General features: G+C 42.5%; 2 protein-coding genes across 3 annotated transcripts in view; one reads left to right on the forward strand and one right to left on the reverse strand.

Moving 5' to 3' along the window:
* The first annotated feature begins 1,666 nt into the window (after positions 1-1,666).
* Positions 1,667-7,305, forward strand: MESD (mesoderm development LRP chaperone). Its single transcript, XM_071568525.1, has 3 exons — positions 1,667-1,882; positions 5,994-6,226; positions 6,956-7,305. Exons 1-3 carry the CDS (start codon positions 1,718-1,720, stop codon positions 7,221-7,223), a joined length of 666 nt encoding a protein of 221 aa, XP_071424626.1. The 5' UTR covers positions 1,667-1,717; the 3' UTR covers positions 7,224-7,305.
* A 7,313-nt stretch (positions 7,306-14,618) lies between these two features.
* Positions 14,619-19,896, reverse strand: part of CEMIP (cell migration inducing hyaluronidase 1) — a 106,458-nt gene continuing 101,180 nt past the window's right edge. For both annotated transcript variants that reach the window (XM_071568053.1, XM_071568052.1), the window contains 2 exons: positions 19,401-19,501; positions 14,619-18,315 (listed from right to left, as the gene is read on the reverse strand). In XM_071568053.1, coding sequence (XP_071424154.1) covers positions 18,188-18,315; positions 19,401-19,501 — 229 coding nt within the window. In that variant the 3' untranslated portion in view covers positions 14,619-18,187. The remainder of the gene's footprint in view (positions 18,316-19,400; positions 19,502-19,896) is intronic.

Below are 19,896 nucleotides of genomic sequence, written 5' to 3' on the forward strand. Positions count from 1 at the left end.
CAGTGAATGTACACATGATCCAGTAATAACAAAAGTTAGCAGAAACACATTTTGGTAAAGCCTCATTAATCAAGGCAATCTGATACAGTATGCCTGATGTTCAATATATTTAATGAGAAATCAGTGGGCAAATGTGCTCATTAGTGACAGGTATTGGACAGCTCTGTGAGAGGCCGTTCTCTAAACCCCCTTTCAGTTACTGTACACTTTTAACAAGCTCCACGAATAGCTCTGGGCTAACTGCTTCCTGTTCTCGGGCACTGGTGTGTCTGAAACGTTGTAAAATGCATGGAGGCTGCAGACCAGGCTGGGTGTTTGTGGGGGCAATGAAATCTTGGATCCCACGTCCTCCTGCGCTGTTTCTCATGCTGTGTGAGTGCTTGGCAAGCTGCTGCTCCATGGACTGCATCTCCCTGGTGTTCACGGGCTGCACAGCCCTGCAGTGTTTGATCACTTCAAGAGTTAGTCCAGGCTCTGGAAAGCCTCCCAAAAGCCATGGCCCTGCCTACTGACTGCATTTATTTTGTATTTGCACACTGTGCCCATAAGGACAGTGGCCTCCTGGTTTGTTACAGTGTTGAAACTAAATGATCTCTAAAGCCCCTTCCAACCCAAACCATTCTGTGATTACAGGACTATATACAGGAACAGAATTGGGGTTGAAGTGTTCACTCAGTAGAATTACTTCCACTGCTCTGAATCTGATCCACTGTCAATGGTGGAAGAGCAGCCTGTTCACTTAATCAGCTCCTCTACAATTAATATCTACCAATGCCAGTAACTGTGATGTTTCCTTGAATTCCCAGGTTTAAGCTTCTTGGAGTCCAAGGTGAAAGGCTGAATACAAGACGGTGCTACTTGTAATTAAAACAGCTCCCATGTAGAAGAGAAATGAAGACTGAAGAGTGAAATAAGGCTCTGCAGATGTCCATCCGTGTAATTTGGTTTAGATGATGGAAAAATAGTCTGTACAAAATAAAACCTGTATCTCATTTTTTTGTAGTGGTCAGATATTCTGGAGTTGTAAAAGTTTTGAATTTAGCCATTTTCTATTCTAAACCTACTATTGCTGACACTACTCAAAATCGGAGGACCCGCGCGATGGGTCCGGTTCCTATCACACAGATCAGCGAACGCTGATACTTTTCATCCCGCTTTTTAAAGAAAAGCATCAAGAAGCCATCACGTAGTTTAGTCCCCAGGAGCTGGGCCGTCATTTGTGGACTGGATGTAACGGGACGATGCGCAGCGTTCGCTCCAGCCCCGGGCCCTGCAGGGACCGCGGCACAGGCTGGGGCGGGGGGGAGCCCCTCGACACCGAGAGCCGCCGCCGCTCCGGGCGCCGCTGCCTCCTCCCTGAGCCCCTGTCCCTTCCCAGCTCCTCCTCCCATCCCGAGCCCTGTCCCTTCCCAGGTCTAACTCGCACCCCGAGTCCTGTCCCTTCCCAGCTCCTCCTCCCATCCCGAGCCCTGTCCCTTCCCAGCTCCTCCTCCCACCCCGAGCCCCTGTCCCTTCCCAGCTCCTCCTCCCACCCCGAGCCCCTGTCCCTTCCCAGCTCCTCCTCCCATCCCGAGCTCCTGTCCCTTTCCAGCTGCTCCTCCCACCCCGATCCCCTGTTCCCTCCCAGCTCCGAGAGTCCCGCTCTCCGCCGCTCTCCGCCGCTCCCCCCTCCGCTGTTCCCGCCCACCAGGCCGGGCCGCCCCCGCAGCGACACAAGATGGCGGCGGGAGCGCGCTGGGGGCTGCTGGCCCTGGGGCTGTGTGTGAGCGCCGTGGTCGCGGCCGGCGAGCCCGAGGGGAAGCGGCGGCCGGGGCCGCCCAAGAAGAAGGACATTCGGGACTACAACGACGCGGACATGGCCCGGCTGCTGGAGCAGTGGGAGGTGCGGGAGGGGCCGGGACCGCGCGGGAAAGGGGCCGGGGCTGCTCTGCCCGGGTTTGACGGCCCCCGGGCCTGGTGGTGGCCGGGAGGGATCCCCGAGCCCGGGTGGAGGGCGGCAGGTGCCGGTGCCTCCCTGCGAGGCCCTGGCTCGGTGTATGTGGGTTGCAGAGTCCGGGCCACGGACGCGGCTCGGGGGCGCTGCCCTGGCCCTGGCCCTGCCCCTGCCCCGCCGGCCCCGCGCTCGGTGCGGGCCCGCTCTGCCTGAAAACTCCCGTTTTTCAGCGTATTGAGGATTATACATTTTGTGACCGAGGGTTGGATACCAGGAGGAGTATTCATTTCACGTTTTCAGAGTGAATATGCATTGGTATTGGTTTGGTTTTTCCTTATCACTCCTCGTAGGAACGGCTTCTCCTTCCAGCTCTCGCGCCCTCCTCCATCCCCTTCATCCCGCTGCCATAACTTCCCTTGGCAGTTCCCCGTCACTTTTCTCCATGTGGTCGTCATGCCACTGTTCAGTTCGTTTTGCTGTTTTGTTTTCCATCACCTTCTTTTAAATGCCAGAGCACTCATCACTCTCATTTTTTCTTTCCCATGAAGTTTTTCCCTGGAATATGTTGCACAAAACTGAAGGAAATAATAGAATGAGAACTTCTGTTTCCTCTAACGCCAGTTACAGATATCAGTCAAGCAGGAGAAGTAGGATTTTGTATGTGAAATACAGAAAAAGTAACTTTTGTGAGAAGTAAGGAAGTTTGCCTTGGCCCTGGTTTGAAGGTTGGGGAGTTGTTCACTCATGGACTGTTACGATGTATCTCCCTTTAGGAAAGGAAATTCTTAGAAAATTGAGTTAAACTTCGAAATAACATTAGTAAAAAGCTCGAAGTTTGCCTTTCTGATAGTGGTATCAGCCAAGGACCCAGTAGTCCCAGCTGCTAAAAAATCAAGGCCTAAATGATAATAATACCCAACTTCAACCAAATTGGGCACTGTAGGAAAAATTCTTAAAAGGTGAGCATATCTGGGTTTGAATGAGATGCATGAATGAAAGGGAGACTCAGGTTAATGCTGCTGAGAGACTCATGGTACATTCTGCTCCAGCCCTATGGCACACGCATCAGGAGGCTGTTGAGGGTTTTTCCTCTTCAGCTGAAGCAGGTCACTGATCCAGGTCTCCATGTGCTGCACAAATGCTCGTGGCCAGGTTGTGTGCAGATGTGTCAGAGCAGCTGGGCAGTCGCTGCGTGGGCTGGTGTTGCTGCTGTGGAGAGAGACACACAGAGCAGAGCCCCAGAGGAACTGAGTTACTGAGGCAAGGCTCGACAATTAAGGGCTGTTTGGTCTCCGGGATGGTCAGCTGTGCATGGCATTTTGCCTGGTGGCAGTCAGGATGCACAGGGAGCATGAAAGACTTGAGGGAGTGGTGGCTGGAGGACAGAGAGAAAAGGGCATGAGTGCACTTGATGGAGTGGGAAGAAAAGGGGCCATTGTGAATTTGGGTAAGAGCAGGAATTATGCTCGGGAATGAGGGACACAGGGCACAGAACTGTACAGAATCAATTCAATAGAGTGAGAGGACTTCTAATGTTTTTTGTTTCCCAATCAGTTATTCTTAAAACCATTGGAGGGTGGTGGCTGTAACATCTCTGGGTTAGGCCACAAGCCTGGTGAGGCTGAGGCTGTTATCCAGCAGCCTTCCCAGCAGGAGCAGCCACCTCCCTATGCAGGCTCTGCTGCTGCCCCTTGCACCATGTGCATGACTGCCTGGTGATCCGGGAGAGTGATCTAATGCAAAACAAGCACAGGGAACAGGGAGAAGAGGCAGAGCTGCTTCAGCAGCTCGGTTGCACAGCTACAGCTTGAAGGAAGCCACCAAGGGATTTCCCTCATGGAAAGGGACTCTCCAGAAGCTTTGAGTCCTGGGGAGCTGGAAACAAAACTGAGAACCTGGTCCAGAGGTCTCTCTGTTACTGAAAGGTCATATGCTTTAAATAGTTCATTGCTGTTACAGGTTCAGGGTTTCTCAGGCTTGACTGAGCTGAGATCACTGAATAGGTGAAGGAATTAAGTGACATGTTGCTAATTTTTTTAAATATAAGAATCCAGGGCACTTATGAGAAATGCATGAGAACGGGAGCTGAGGGGAGGAGGAAGTGAAGGAATATGTGGTTATTACTGTGTCTGTGTAATGCTTTCCCTCTGCAACGTCATGTTACTGTTTAAGTGTCTGCTGGACTTTTCAAAGGAAAAGCTCACACTTCCGTTTTTCTTACTTCGTATATAGCTTTATAAAACAAAACTGAATGATAATTTGTACAGGATCAAGGAAAGAATTGTCATGTAAGGGAGCTTTTGACAGTTTCTGTTAATAATTCCATTCAAACAGTAACAATACAGCCTTAGAAACTTTTAGATGAATAGTTAAGGGAAAAATAGGTGGTTTATGGTAGAAGGTTGTGTTGTCACTGAATCCAAAGTCAATTTCTGTATTTCCTAAGGAGTATTTGGAAACATTTACTTCTGCCTTTCTCTTCCAAAACTGTGAAATAAGACAGTTCTGCAATAGTCAAACCAGACTAAATTAAGGATCTATTAAGGATCTAATTCTTTTAATACTGAAGAATGTTTTTCAGTTACATAAGATTTTGTATTTTCACTGAACTTTACCAATCTCAGCATTTTCCAGCTTCCTCCAAGATAAGTAATGTTCCCACTTTGTGAGGGCAGTGGGACTTTCCTGGGGCTTTTCTCCCAGTTCATCTCATATGGAAATTTAAAGGCAAGTGAACTACTTGAAAGAGTTTCAGACTTGGAAAATTGAAACAGTCATTTAATTGGTAAGAAAAGAACGGATAAAGTCTAAGGTTTCTAAATCTTTATTCTGTGGTACCTAAAGTTTTAACAGTATTGTCAAAAAGACAACGAATGTATGGATTTGAGATGGGTAAAGAACATAAGGTCACTTGTATGAAACCTTAACCTTTAAAGGGCATGGGCTGCTCCGTGGGTGTTGTAGGAGGATGATGGTGAGTTTGTGTATGTACATATGCAGACATGTGACGGTAGCGCACACTGAGTTCTAAAAATCAGCTTGGCTCCTGACCTTTGAGGCCTCGGAGAGGATATCTTTAGATATTGCTACAGTTCATGTTCCTGATGGAGTGATGTGTATTTGAAGTCATGACAACACCCAAAATATCTGCCTTAATTCCTGCTCATTTAGTAGTTCTTGGGTAGATGCCAGTGTAAGACTTCTGGATTTTTCTGTTCCGTTTTTTGCTTTCTAATTCTATTATACAAACACTGTCTAAGAAATCAAGTTCTGGCTTAATGTAAGTTGTCACTATATTCACTCCTCTGTGTTGTGAACTGCTTTAAGGGGCAGCAGTTTGAGTTGTGCCTTTCTAAATATTTAAATGCCTGTCAGCCTCAGCAGAGTCATCAAGAGGGTTTTTTTCTTTTTTGTAACAGTGGTTTGTTCTTAGTGATTATGTTGTCAGACTGTGAGCTGCATCTGTCCATTAGAAAAGTCGTGAAACCTTTAATAAAAGTCTTCCTGTGGCATGCATGAACATTGAAAAATGTATTCACATGATAATATTTGTTTGAAGACACAAAGAAAGGAAAATTAAATTCTCAAGCAATTGCATGATTCCCAGAAGTGAGTTTCGAACTCTGAAAGCAAAATGCAAATGCAGGTTTTTTATTTATGTGCATAGGAGCTTTTTTATTACAACTTTCTTACTACATCTTATATACTTAATATATTTTTGAGAAACTGTAAAAAAGTGTTATTTTATGAATTTCCTAGGTGGACTTGGATTGAATTAGCCTTGAGGCTGAAATATTTCTTAATACATGGTAAAACTAAATTCTACCTGTCAATACGAAAATGTATCATTTTGAGGGTAGAGTTATAAATGGAGAGTACTCCTGGCGAAGTATCCTGAAACAAAAGTTTCTGGTTCTTTTGGTTCCAGAATCTCCATCATTAAACTAAAAAATGTTTTGTCATAGCAGAGTTACTCTCTAAAGAAAGATAAATTAAAACAAAAAAAAGACATCTTTGGGGAACAATTTAATTAAAAGCCTCCTTGTCCTTTTCAAAACAGAAAGATGATGACATTGAAGAGGGAGATCTTCCTGAACACAAGAGGCCTCCAGCACCAATAGATTTCTCAAAAATTGATCCAGGCAAGCCTGAAAGCATCCTACAGATGACAAAAAAGGGAAAGACACTGATGATGTTTGTCACGGTGTCAGGAAATCCCACAGAAAAGGAGACAGAAGAAATTACCAGCTTGTGGCAGGGAGGTCTCTTCAATGCCAACTATGATGTGCAAAGGTAAACTGTGATACACAAGGATAAAGTTCCTGCCTTTGCAGAATCCTTTCTTCTTTCCTCCTGAAAACCTTTTCATGTTCATCCTGTGCCGTTCCTCATCTGCATCGTCCATTACTATTTTTTTGTTTCTGTATCAGTTAATGTTCCAATTTGTTTCAAGTCACACTACAAAACTTCTCCTATGGTGCACAAACCTTTTTGGCACTCACACATGATGTATGTATAGCCTGGATTTGTCATATCTCATACTCTTCAGCTATTGATCAGTTTTAGCTGCAGTAGTTTGCCTTTATGTCCATAGTGGAAAACATCACACTCAGAAAACTTGTCACCACAAAGGGCTTTTTGTTCCCCTGACTAAAAGAGTGTGATTTTTTTTTCTTTTAGAGAGAGAGAATCATTTTGAAACAGAAGAATGTTGCATTCTGGTATTGAGACTGAGAAGAGTGGCAGAAAGTGTATAAAGCAAATTTAATGCTCTTTAGTGAATTTTACATAGTGCCAAATTAGTTCTTAAGTTTTCTTCATATTCTTGCCTCCTTAGTTATTTATAAATTAATACAATTAATTAAACATCCTAGAAGATTGTTTTCTTGTCCCCAGCCCCAGGCAACAACAAACCCAGCTTTTTGCTCTTAAACATATTGTGGAGGTTCTCTGAATTAAGCCAATGCTGTTCTGTTCAAAAAGCACAGACTTAACTGAAAAATATCTGGATCTTCCCTTTAGGTTCATTGTCGGCTCCAATCGGGCCATCTTCATGTTGCGTGATGGCGGCTACGCCTGGGAGATCAAAGACTTCCTGATAAATCAAGAAAGGTGTGCAGATGTCACTCTGGAAGGTCAGGTTTATCCTGGCAAAGGAGCAGATGAAAATGAGAAAGTGAAAAACAAAACAAAACCTGAAAAAGCAAAGAAGAAAAAAGATGCAGAGAAGAAATCATCAAATAGCATCAAAGAGGACAACCGAGCGACCAAACAGAGAGAGGAGCTATGACAGACACGTTACCCAGGCTGAACCCTGCTCTGCTGCTCCTTGAAGGGAATCACCTTATGAGTCCTGGGTTTATTGTGGGGGCAGAGGGAAGGAATCAGAGACTACTGAGGTTTATATTTTTGTGTTGAAATTCACCTGTTTACTCCTTACTGTTGGCCATTTGTTTAGGTACAGGAAGGATGATGCTTCATACTGGCAATTGACTAGTTTGTAATTTTTTTATGCTTTTGTTGTTTAAAATTAACATACAAATCTGTGTGTCTAACATCACAAGCTTAATTTAAGTGAAAGAGAAGAATTATGGTCTCAGAATACACTGATGTTAATCTGTAGGAGCCACGTTCATCTTGGTCATTGATTCACAACTGCTGTCAGCCAGCCTAGTGCAGTGTGATGAAAGGATTCTCTCAGAACCAGTTTGACACTCAGTTGATGCAAAACTGCCCAAGGTTGCAAAGAATAGTTACAATGGCCAAAAATGCCTGAAATTACAGGGTTTTGGACTTGTCTGGTTAGACTACATGTTTATTTAAAATAAACTCAATCCATTCTGTCCCAAGAACTCCACAGCAGTGCTTAGGAGCACGTTAGAAGCTACGCAGCAGCTCAGCTAATGCACTCCAAATCTGTGCAGAAAGGAGATTCTGTGTCCTTCAGAAGTTAATGGAATTACAGCATCTGCATGAGCAGTGTCAGGGTGAAAGGAAAAGCCGAATTCAGGGCATTCAGAACTGTGTCTGTGGAAGCAAATGTTACATTATACAGATGGTGAGCAAGAAGAAATAGCTTTAACTCTGAAATTAATTTGGTTTAGTGATTTAACGGTTTGTTTAAATATTTGAAAAAGAACTGGTTACAGTACAGAGTTAAACTTTGAGTTAGACATATCACTGATGCTTCAGAACCAGTTTTGTTGTTTTCTTTTTTGGGTACAGATTCCTGATTGATGTGGATACTGTGAAGTTTGATGCACGGGAGCAAATACTTTAAGTAATTGGGAAGATTGTGTTGTTATTCAGTCAGATGCATTGCTTAGAATTGTTTCCATTCTGCCTTACTCTCTGTTAGGGACTAAATGGACTTGGTAATATGGTCCAGATCATTTTTCAGAGGATGAGCACAGTATTGACTGTCTTCATTCAGTGCTAGTAAGATGTTAATTCAAGTCTTTATTTAAGGTGCTAAAATCCAAATGTTTTGTATAAAAGGTCCTAATTGAACCATAATGGTTGACCTTGTGGAATACTGCAGTATGAAAAGTATAAAATTGTGTTTATTCTCTGAACTTGTTGTTTCAGAGAGTAGTAAAATCTTTTAAATAATTCTCCATTTGGTTAAGTATTCCAGGGGCAGACTAACTCATCTTTGGTTTCTGTATCTAAGGACTAAATGATGCTGATGAAGGTTCTGGGTGACCTATTTAGTTTTAATTATATTTGTCTGAATTTAGGATTAAAGAAACCTTTCCAGCTGCACTTCATTGAACAGGTCTGTGCCTGTTTGAATGGAAAAATTAAAATCATGTGTTTCTTGAGGATTAATTGTATTACTTTTTGTATTCTGCTACTAATCCAGGTGTGTAGCAGAGTTGAGAAGAGTCTCAGTAGATATTTGGGTAGAAGAGATGTGCAGTCCATTTCTTGTTCAGAACTAATTTATCATTTAGTCGCATATTCTGGATTTGCATTGACCAGTATTAAACAGTATTGCCTCTCATCTCATGAGAAGAACAAAGGGCAGATGAAACTATAAAAAATGAAATATTAATGATTGTTTTCTTTTTACAACTTAAGTCTGTAGTATAGAGATGACAATATTTTGATCAGAAACACATGAAAATGCAGTTTTTGTAGTTCTAATGTTATGAAACATAAACATGAGTTCCTTTTTGACAAAATGGGTTTGAGAAACAATTACTGCACTGTAGTCATTCATAAATCTACATTTCCAGTAGGTTGGGGTTTTCCCCTTTGTAGTTAAAAGGATCTTGGTTGAAATTCAACCAGGATTTTTTTTTTATATTGACCAGATTTTTTTTCTTCTTTGGTTATTTCTGAGTCATTAAGTTGCCTATGCCAAATGCAGGTACATCTTGTGCCAATAGCTTATTAAAATTTTAGACTGTTTGGGTGTGTTTGTTGGTTGATTTGGGGTTTTTCTTTTAGGTCTAATAGGTGTAAGGACTTGGCAGTGGCTTTTTGATACAAAATATGAAATGCTGCCTTCAAGTAGGTTTTTTGGGCTGATTTTTCTTCTCCCTTTTTCAAGTTTTACACTCAACAAATACTGATCTACATTAGTAAGTATAATGTGGCACTGTGGCAGGAACTGCTTTACCAGCCAGTCTTTTTCTGATATCACAGTTCATTACTCCAAGATGACTTAGATTGCCTTTTAAAACTGTCAAAGTCTTTGAGAGCCTTGCACTTGTCCTAGTACAGTTTTACATAAGCAAGTGTTATTTGGTGACAGTTTAAGAAGCCCAAACACTATCACACATGTAAAAGATATGTATATATAAAAATAAATATCTTCAAAAATTTACTTAATGTCACCAACATTCTGTAAGTACCTCAGAAGGTGGGTTCTTCACTGGAGTCTTTTCAGGCTTTCAATAACAGATTTTTTTGACTCTACATACAGAACATTCAGATACCTCCTTTAAAACTAATTTCAACAAGTAGGGTGGTAATTGTAGCTCTTACCATATTCTTTATATTTCAGTTCTTTACAGAGGTACGTGGAAAATCACCTGCTTTCATGACAGCTAAATGTCTGCTGCCTTTCTCCCCTCAGCTTATTCTCTGTTCTAGTGCTATAACTAACTTTTCTAAGTTACCGTTATATTTTTTTAACCCTGCTGTCCTTCTCAGAAAAAACCCAACAATTTGTCAACAAGATGTGGCTGCACTTTGTGAAAATTTACAATGGACAATCAACTTTTTATGTAATAAAATACTGGAAAAAATATTCTGGCATTTTTTTGTTTGAGGGGTTTTTTTGTGGTTTTTTGTTGTGTTTTTTTGGTGGTTGTTTAAGATAATCATAATATATACTATGCGCCTTATCTGTTTTGCTAAAAAAAAACTATTTGCATTCTGACCTACAAGAGCACAGGTACATCCACTGTTCTTGAGGGCTTTATTTCAGCCACAAGAAAAGTAGGGAATTTGATGTTTAACTTTCCAGGACCAGGGCCCAGAAAAGACCCAAGAGAAGTACAAGGTGCAGTAAGTGAAGGAATGTTGGCAATTGAATTTATAACAAATTGTATAGAATAATTTAGGTTGGAAAAGAGTTCTTAAGATCATCAAGTCCACCAACTACTACATCTTACTAATTAGGAGATGTAAGCAGTGTCCATAATTTAAAAAGAATGGGAATTGCAAGTGTGGTTGTTACAACATCTCTAAGATTTATCCATCATGGTGCAATGACATTCCCTGTCATCCCCTGCCTTTTGCCGGTCTTGTCTCATAGTTCCTGCACACTCTTTCTCTTCGCATGCACCAGAGAATTTTGTGGTTCCCATTTCTTTTTCAGCCTCTTGTAGTTTGCCTTTGGCTTTGTTACTGCATTTATTACTAGGTGATCTCCCAGTTTTTAAAATGTTTTCTTTAAGCCTGTTGTGACACAACAGGATTTCTGATCTCTGCTTAGAGTGGTCAAAGCATTTTGCTGAACAGTCACATCAGTGTTGACTTCCAGGGGACTCTGTCACTGTTACTGAACTCCTTCCATTTTCTCCCAGAAAGGAAATGGTAAATTAATACTCCATTTTGTTAAGATACAGAACAACCTATTTTTGTCTGATACTTGGCCACTGTTCTCAAGGGGTTTACTGTAAGGCATAGAAATTATTTCCAGTCTTTATCTGTGGCTCATTTCCCTTTCTATTCAAGGAGTAACACCATTTGCCTTTTCCAGGGAGGTGTTTTGTTGGTTTTTTTTTTAATTGCACTGGCCATTTATAGAAATTCAGGGAATCTGTGCCTGAATAATGGGGATGGCCCCACTTTTAAAATGCCTATTTAATTGCTACTCTCATTTTTCTCATTATTAAGATTCTTGATATCCTACTAGGTCCATTGATACACTGCTATTTGATAATTTGTATTCTGGGATAAAATGAACTATTTTTGCATATCAGTGTTTTCTTTCTTTCATACTGTGCCATTTTAATAGGACAAATTCCACTGAATTCATGTCATATCAAATTGCCAGGAAGGCTAGAGCTTGCTTAGATTCAAGAAGGAGAAACACTCCATTTGGATTTTTGGATGATGGTATATTTTCTCCTCCAGTAGAGAAGCTGGGTGTTGTGAGAGGGTTGGACACACCATCCCTGTCCAGCAGAAGAGCTCTATGTATTGCAATTTTTGATTAGCTTTTAAAAAGCTGACAGAAAATTACAATCAAGATTACAGGGTGTGCCAGCCTTCAGCCAAGGACAACTGGTAAGCTGTTTGTTTCTTTCTCATGTGATTTATTTTTCACTGTTGATACTGGTGTTGCCTGTGTTATTGGTGGCATTGTATCACTATTTCTGTAATATGAAAACCAGATCTGTTAACCATCATTTAACAGTAATAATTGTAAAAATTGATTTCTAAGAAAATTTGGGCTATGTATATTATTTTTTAAATTATTATTACATAGATACTGGTATTTTGTGAGGAAGAAAGGCGATAGTTAAAGGAGCTTCAGGGTCTTCCCAGTCCTACTGGGAAAGGCCAGCAAATACAGTTCCTGCAGCCCACAGTCTTGGCTGTGCAGCTGCTGTTGATAAGAAGACAGTCCTCATGCCAGTGGCCTTTCCACTCACCCACAGATCCCTTGCACTTTCCCCTGCACGATGACACCTTGTGAAGTGCTGTAATTCATCCCATGAGGATGCCTGTGGGTACCTTGACTCTGAAAGAGCAGCACAGAGGTGACCTGGGTCAGAGTTCTGAATGTTCAGGTGGCTCACTGCCTGCTGGGGCTGTGACTATAATCCTGTTGGCAACATCCTTGGCCTGAGCATGGAAGAAAATGAGGAAAGAGTATGTTGCTTTTTAACACTTCTCAGAAACAGACACTTTTTTCTTTCTTACCTCAGAATTACTGTGTCTCTGCTCTGTTGGAGTTGGACAAAAGAGACACTCATTTTTAAAAGACTAGGGACTAAAATGATCTAATTCATAAGGCTGATAACCAAAACTTTTTTGCCTCTTAGGTAATTTAGTGATACTTCCAAAAAAACTGTGGGGCCGTCTTTACTGCCTATAACATCTGCTGCTTTTAGAGGTACTTAGCTGGGTCTGAACAAAGGCTGGACATCTGCACTGGTTGCCTGCCCACTTATTCTGTGAGAAGCACTGACCAGAGCCTTGAGCACTCATTAAATCATTAATATTTAAATCAATTCAAGTGCCTTTGTTGACCGCAGAATTACATGTCAACAGGACTTTGCTGTGTGTTAGAAAGAAGTGAACAGCAAAGCCCCGGAATTTGCTCTTAATGTTTAGGTGTTGTAAAAGATGTTAATAACTGTGTGGAGTTTAGATAATTGCAGTTATAGGATGGAGTTTCCAGGGAGATTAACGGAAGCACAAACATGCAAGTGCTTTGGCATTTAAGGCAGCAGTTGAGCAGATTTTGAAAACTTTCTTTGCTTTGATGTGGGTGCCAGGTAGTTTCTTGTGAACTAAATGAGCTGTGTAACTTAACAAGGGAAAGGCCACTTGTCGTCTTACCACTCTCAACCTCTGTTCCCATGTAGCACCACCATTTAAACCACATTGCTCAGTTCTCACATAACCCTAGTAAGGCCTGAAATACATTTCAGCCACATTATTTCCATCAGTACTGATAAGCCAGGACAGTTTCACTTTCTGGGGTGAGAAAAATCAACTTCAGATCTGTAACAGGGTAGACCGTGCTCAAGAGGTACCCAGATGCTGTAGTAGTTACCAGTTGTACACTGGAGCTGGACTACAGGAAAGCAAAAACAGAATTCCAATCAGCTGCATTAATTTCCTGGGTGTTGCTATCAGCTGACAGACCCTTGGGTTTCAGGTGAGGTATTTGTACTCTAAGAAACATTATCCTGTAGTACTCATCCAACCCTAACAATAGGTGAGGAGATGAGGTTACGGTAGTGCTGGGAATTTCATCATGATCTTGCATTACCACCTTTGGCAAAGGAGAAGACACAGTTGTTTGTAAGTTACTTTATCCAGAGCAATTTGCTGTTGAGTCCTGTCCCTGCTCCCTTATCACAGGCTCCTTTCTGTGTCCTGGTACTGCTCCTGACTACTGAGATACTCTATCTGAGAGTTAAACTGACAAAGTGCAATTTATTCTGTTTGCACAGTGTTGGAGGTGTCCCATGAGTTTTGTTTTTAAGGTTATATAGTGAGTGTATAGGTTGGGTTCAGTTCCATGGCTTAAGGGAGGAGCTTCTGGAGGTGTATTTTGTGAAGAAGGAAGAGGAAGGGTGTGGCTGCAGCAGTGGTTTCTACACATCCCTTCCCCATCCTTTGGTCAGAAAGAAAGTAGGATGACGGAACAGCATCTGGAGCGGCTGCTGGGATGGCCCTTTGGGGAGGAAAAACCTGGGCACATCACAGTGGCCTCAGCTTCTGGTGGAGGTGATGCACTGGCTGGTCTGAAGGTCTGCAAGGTTGCATAAAAAGCACTTTGGGGGCATGGTCAAACGTTTGTTCTAGTCCAGCAGATTTGGGAGTACCAAAGCTCTGTGAAGCATCCTTGTAGCTGTGAGCAGAAGCTGTGAGAGCTCAGTTGCTCGTAAGAGACCGACAGGGAGCGTGACGCGCAGCTGGGAATATCTGCCATGCTGGGACAGGGAGGCGCTGGGAGCGGAGGGAGCGGGCGCTGCGCCCCAGCGCGGCCACCGGGGGGCGCGCGCGCACCGGGAACCGCGCTCCAATGTCATGTTATTAATGTTATAATTACCATCTCAGCGTGAAAATTTTACAGTCAAAGACTTACTTGATGTGACAGTGATATTCTCATAAGCCTTAATAGCTGGCCAGGACAAAAACTTTATACGTATTTTATATATTATTTCCACAGATATATTTACTCCATGTTTACCCTGTTCAATGAAAAAAAATTTTTCATAGGGAACAAGATTTTTGTTTTAATATACTAATAGTCCTCCACCCGCCCCAAATACAGGCCTTTCCCATGGTATGCCTAGTGGAATATACCCCTTCCTATATTCATCCCCTTCCCTTCCCATCTTCCTCTCTTAGATCCTGCAAGTGTGACCAGGCAGTCAGTGAAATGTGCTGAGGACTGTGCAGACTGGCCAGACAATGCTCACAGGGGATTGTTTGGCCTCTTGGGTTTTGTCTTTTGAAATAAGTAGAGAAACAAAAATAAAATAAGAAATTTGCACTGAATATTTATTTTGATAAACACTGCGTACTCCAAACAACTACATGTTATTTCAGTTGTAAGCCACAATCTGTTGGAACCAATGTCCCAAGAGCTCTTGTCATCATAAACCCGAGAGTCAATGCATTACCACGGTCTGCGGACATAGAGAGCTTTCAAGTGCAAAGCAGATTATCAGAAAAGACATATTGCCAGCCTCCTTAACAACCTGGACAATGCTCATCTCCAGTAAAAATGCTTCATATGTCTGCAATTAAGTTGTCTTAGTGCCATTGTAATAAATTAATAGAAAATATATCTTTTTTCATTGGAAAGTCTATAAGAAAATGTACAAACATCTAACTCCGAAAAAGGACCAGCTGTTTCGGCGACAGGTAAAACAAGCATTCGAACAGAGGCAAAAAACCCCAAACATCCAAACAAACAGAGACAAACAAACAAAATGCAACCAAAACTCCACACTCTACCAATGGCAACTGTGTAGGCAAACATGGAAACATCTGCATGGCAACATCTGTAATAAAACCTTACAAAGAGGGTCGCTGCAGTTGTGCAAGGACTGTAGAGAATGGACAAAGATCAAGCAGTCGGGCAATTCACTAGTCAGAATGTGTATGTGCAGCTTCTAGAACAGTCAAAGATTAATCTTATGGCACAAAGCTCTTGCTGACTGTTGATGGTATCAGGCTTCATTCTGTCTTCAGAGCAACACACTGACTCCACCCCTGAAGGTTGATGGGAGCCCTTTGCATTTCACTGGCATGGCTGTCCCAGTACACGGCCACAGTGCTCTGCTACCCCTCAGGATTCCAGACTGCAGTGATTCCCTACCCCTTATTCACAGCGTGAGACCCACCTGAGCTCCAAAACACGCCCCATGTGACAAGCTTTGCATGATAGAACAAGCTACTTAAAAGTTTTCTTCTCTTAAGATGAGATTTTTTAGAAAAGAAAAAAAAAAGTGTATTTTTTTTCTAGAGCCAAGTCTTATGATTTCACCCTGAGAATTCCCAAGCCAGTAAAATCAGAAGCTACACATCAGCATAAAGGCAGAGTGCTTGTAGAAGCAGAACAAACCTGCCTAGGGGATAGACCCACCTGGTGTGATCCTCCTGGCCATTTACAGACTTACAGGGAGCAGAAAAGGTTGTGGCCAGTGAAGCACCACAGAGGGCAATCCCTGCACTGGGGTTGTGCAAAGCCAAATCCTACTCCAGGCACACTCCAAGCCCAGCTTTCCTGCCCACCATTTTTCAAGTGCTCATGAAAGAAATACTCCTGCTTTGGTCCATCTCTTAGAAGCAAGTGTGTTCCACCAGCACCTGTGCAATGGCATCAATGGCGTTGGCTCAGGGCAGTGAAGAGGTTTTGATAACACAGACTGACAGACTCAAGGGAATTCTTGTTAGTCTGTTCCCTTGACTTCATGGATATGGCTCTGTTTTGGCCCTCTGAGAACATCAGATAAATGTTTGGATGATCATGGTTGAACCACCAGTGTGACTGACTCCATGGAATAATTTGTTAAATTCCCAAAGCATCATAAGGATTTGGGGAAAAAAACAATTCACCTTATTGCCTTTTACAAGTGTTGGCCATTCCTTCTGGAAACAGCACAAATACCTAAAAAGCATTCATTAACAGACTCTTGTTGGGAAGCAGGGAGGGAATGCTTGGCTCTTCTTTTTTCGTTTTTTTTCTTTTTTTGTTTTTCAAATGCAATACACATGACATTCAGTGAATTCAAAACAATTATATAGTAAGACTGCAAAGAACATTTCCAGTTTCAAAACCCAGGAGAGGCTTGAGGGGAATGTAACTTACAGGCCTATCTAAATTTTGCTCATGGTTGCTTTGACTTTCAGAGTGACTGATCTAAAACAGGCTTGTAGAGTACAGCACCTGCCCAGCCTTTGGAATGGCACACAAAATCTTTGCTTTTCATAAACTGCTTTTTGGATACTGTGGGGAAAAAGCAATTGAATTTTGTAAACTTTACTTAGAGCAAAATGAAGTAGTCATCATCAACTAGAATAATTTTTCTGGCAATGGGGACAGGCAGAGATAAAGTGTGGAAACAAACCAAGTATTATTGACAAAGTCGTCCTTCTATGTGCTTTGAAAAGCTCGTCATCCTGTCTTTTAGACTTCCTCCTACCTTTAGATTTCTCAAAACAGCCACAGCCTCCAGAGATGCCTTCATGGCATTTCTGAGCAACAGACAGAAATATCATTAAACACTGAAGTGCTTTAAATGCTTTACAAGGTAATGTTTACTTTCCCAGCTACAAGAGATGCCCCTGTGGAGTCCTGATTCACTCTAATCTGCTTTCAGTACCCAGGTATTGTTTGAAGCAGGGGGAGAGGAGGTACAAGACATCCAACTAGTGCAGGGGGATTCCCACTTTAATTCTTCAGCTGCCTGGTAAGGCCTCTGTCACCTTTCAGCCAGGTGTCATGTAACTCTTCCAGGAGATCCAAGACAATAATGTCCTTAAGCCCTAGGATAAGATCAGAAAGCAACGTACAGCAGAGCAGTCTGACCCCATTCCTGCTTTGTCTTGGGAATGAGAGAGCTGGTTACCCTGTTTGATGCTGACTACGGTAAGTCCCAGAAATCCTAGCTAAAACCTGGAAGCCCTGGATGGGATGGCTTTAACTGACAACATAAACCCTCCAGACTGACCCTGAACATTATCATACAGAGAGGAAAGGTTGCATGGGAAAGGCTGAGAAAATAAAATACCTGTGTTAATTGACATTGCTGTCCTTCTAGCCTACAGCTGCTTGTTGGAGGAAAATTTCCTGTTTGTACAATCACTTTTAAAACTCCTTGATCCATTGGGAAAACGCAGTTTTCTGAACAAACAGAAATATGTGGTTTCATCAGTCTCCACTGGCGTGTTTTGTCTGCTCCTTTTTTCCTCACTTCCCCAACTATGTGCCTTGGGTTGCACGTACAAAACACAACCCAATGAGCTTGATCAAACCTCATAGAAGCTTTAGGATAAATGCCTACTGTCCAGTCACATTTCCCAGCATCCAGGTAATCATTCAAATATGTTCTTTCTGCCTCTAGATTGTCAACCAGCCTTTGAACTGGCATTCCGTGTTTATGTGAGCAGCCAGTCACACAATGAAAAATAAAGTGTCCAGACAACTTAGAGGCTGGTAAAAGCAACTACCCTCAGTGGCCTTTAGACCTAGAACTCTCCCTTGGAGAGGCAGCACACAAGTTAGTCTGTCACAGGGGTGCTGATAAAACCAGCACCTGGTAAAAACAGGTCAAATCTTGCTTAGTAACGCGAGAGTCACCACGGCATCGGTGCGCGAGCCAGCGCGGGGCTGGCGATGGCGGGACACGCGCTGGTCACAGAGGAAGGCTTTTCTGTCACATGTGGCCACTCTAGCTACTTACAGTAAGATTCTTTTTGAACATCAACAACAACAACAAAATGCTACACCCGGTGTGCAGGCTGGCGAAGCGCCTGCGGCGAGCAGTCAGTAGTCCGTCCCATGGGGCAGTGCTGGCAGCCAGGAGGAACAGCAGGGTGTCCTCACAACTTCATTTTCTTCACCACAGGAATTGGCAGTGCTTGGTAGATTTTAGCTGAGTCCTCGTTAGTGACCAGCTTCACCCAGACTGGGCGGAAGCTGCCTTTGAAGCCGACAAAAGCCATTTTTTCTGCAAATCAGAGCAAATATATCAGGAGTGCATCAGGGCTGTACCAGAAAACCTGTGTGCACGGCTGTGTCCCATGGCTGGATGGGCACAGATGCACAAGAGCACACAAACCTTGGCAACATGCATTCTCCAGGTACAGAAGAAATATTTTCCTCATTTAGCTTAATTAAAATTTTATCTATATATTGTGTGCTTCCATTAAGTAACAACATGTGCTACACTGCAGAGGAGAAAGTGAGAAGGAAAAAAAACTCCCTAGTAGACAGCTTGAGCTCTCTGTTGAAGCTCTCATTATTTACATGGTGGTTATATTCAAACCCCTTTCCTGCTTGGGGAAGGTGGGGGGATCATCATAGAACCTAGAATTGTTTCGAATTGGAGGAGACCTTAAAGGTCATCTAGTTCAACCTGCCTGCTGTGGGCAGGACACCTTCTGTTAGACCACGTTGCTCCAAGTCCTATCCAATCTGGCCTTGAACACTTTCAGGGAGGCGACATCCCCAACCTCTCTGGCAACCTGTGACAGTGTTCAACACGTTCACAGGAATGAAGTTCAGGACCATAATCAAGACGTACATTCCCCACAAAGAAAAGGCAAAAGTTCTCAGCTGATTGGAGCAACGTGCACTTAGAGCAATAACCTGCAATATGTGATGTTCTGAAATCAATATGCTCTGTGCTATAAAGTCGGAATTGTTTCAAGAGAAAATGAACTAAAAAAAAGTTCAGACAAGTGAAAAATCCTGGTTTCAGGCACTTAGTGGGGGAAAAGGTCCAATATTCCTATTTTAAAATGTCTTTTTATTTACTATTAGTCTGGAAAACCAAACCCCCTGAATTATTGGCATTTGAGAACAACTACCAGAGTAATTTTTCCATCAAGTTTTCAGCTGAGCACTGTTATCCAAAGCTGCACTGGGTGCAGCCTCACAGAATAAATAAATTACTGGCCCATCATCTTTGAGTACATGCTGATAGAAACAAGCAAGGCAAAGTTTAGAAGCAGAGAAAAGGTCCCTTTACTGGAACCCTGGGAGGGGAATAGATCAAAAGAGATTAGAACTGAGCTTTGAAAGGGCAGTTACCTTTTAACCTAAGCCCCTCTTCTGCTCCAAGTTTCTCCAGCACTTTAGTCCATGGTCCTCTTGAAATGAATCTTCCTTTAGATGTCACCAGCACTATGGAGCTGAAGGAAACAAAGACATATATAAAGAGATGAAGAGCCAGAACACATTCTTTGCTTGTTTGTTCTGAGCATTGGTAACTTCTGCCTGTGTGACTCAAACAGCCATGAACTATAGTGGCTTCAGCTTTAATGACTTTTATCAGTGCCTTCCAACAGTTTCCAACATATATTATTTTTCCAGTCAGGCAAAACCCATTAGAAAGCAGACAGTAGTCACCTTTTTTTTTTTTAACACCATTTTCTAGGATGGTTTAAATGTTTTCAACCTGCAGTTCTATCCTGCTTTGCTCAGAAAGACACATGCTCTCCCTGGAATGCTCTTAGCAAGTCTCAAATAATTACTTGTTCTTTCATTTTTCATTAGCAGACTAAACTTGAAGAAATTCACTTCTCTG

Source organism: Pithys albifrons, chromosome 13 (assembly GCF_047495875.1).
Source record: "Pithys albifrons albifrons isolate INPA30051 chromosome 13, PitAlb_v1, whole genome shotgun sequence".
Classification (NCBI taxonomy): domain Eukaryota; kingdom Metazoa; phylum Chordata; class Aves; order Passeriformes; family Thamnophilidae; genus Pithys; species Pithys albifrons.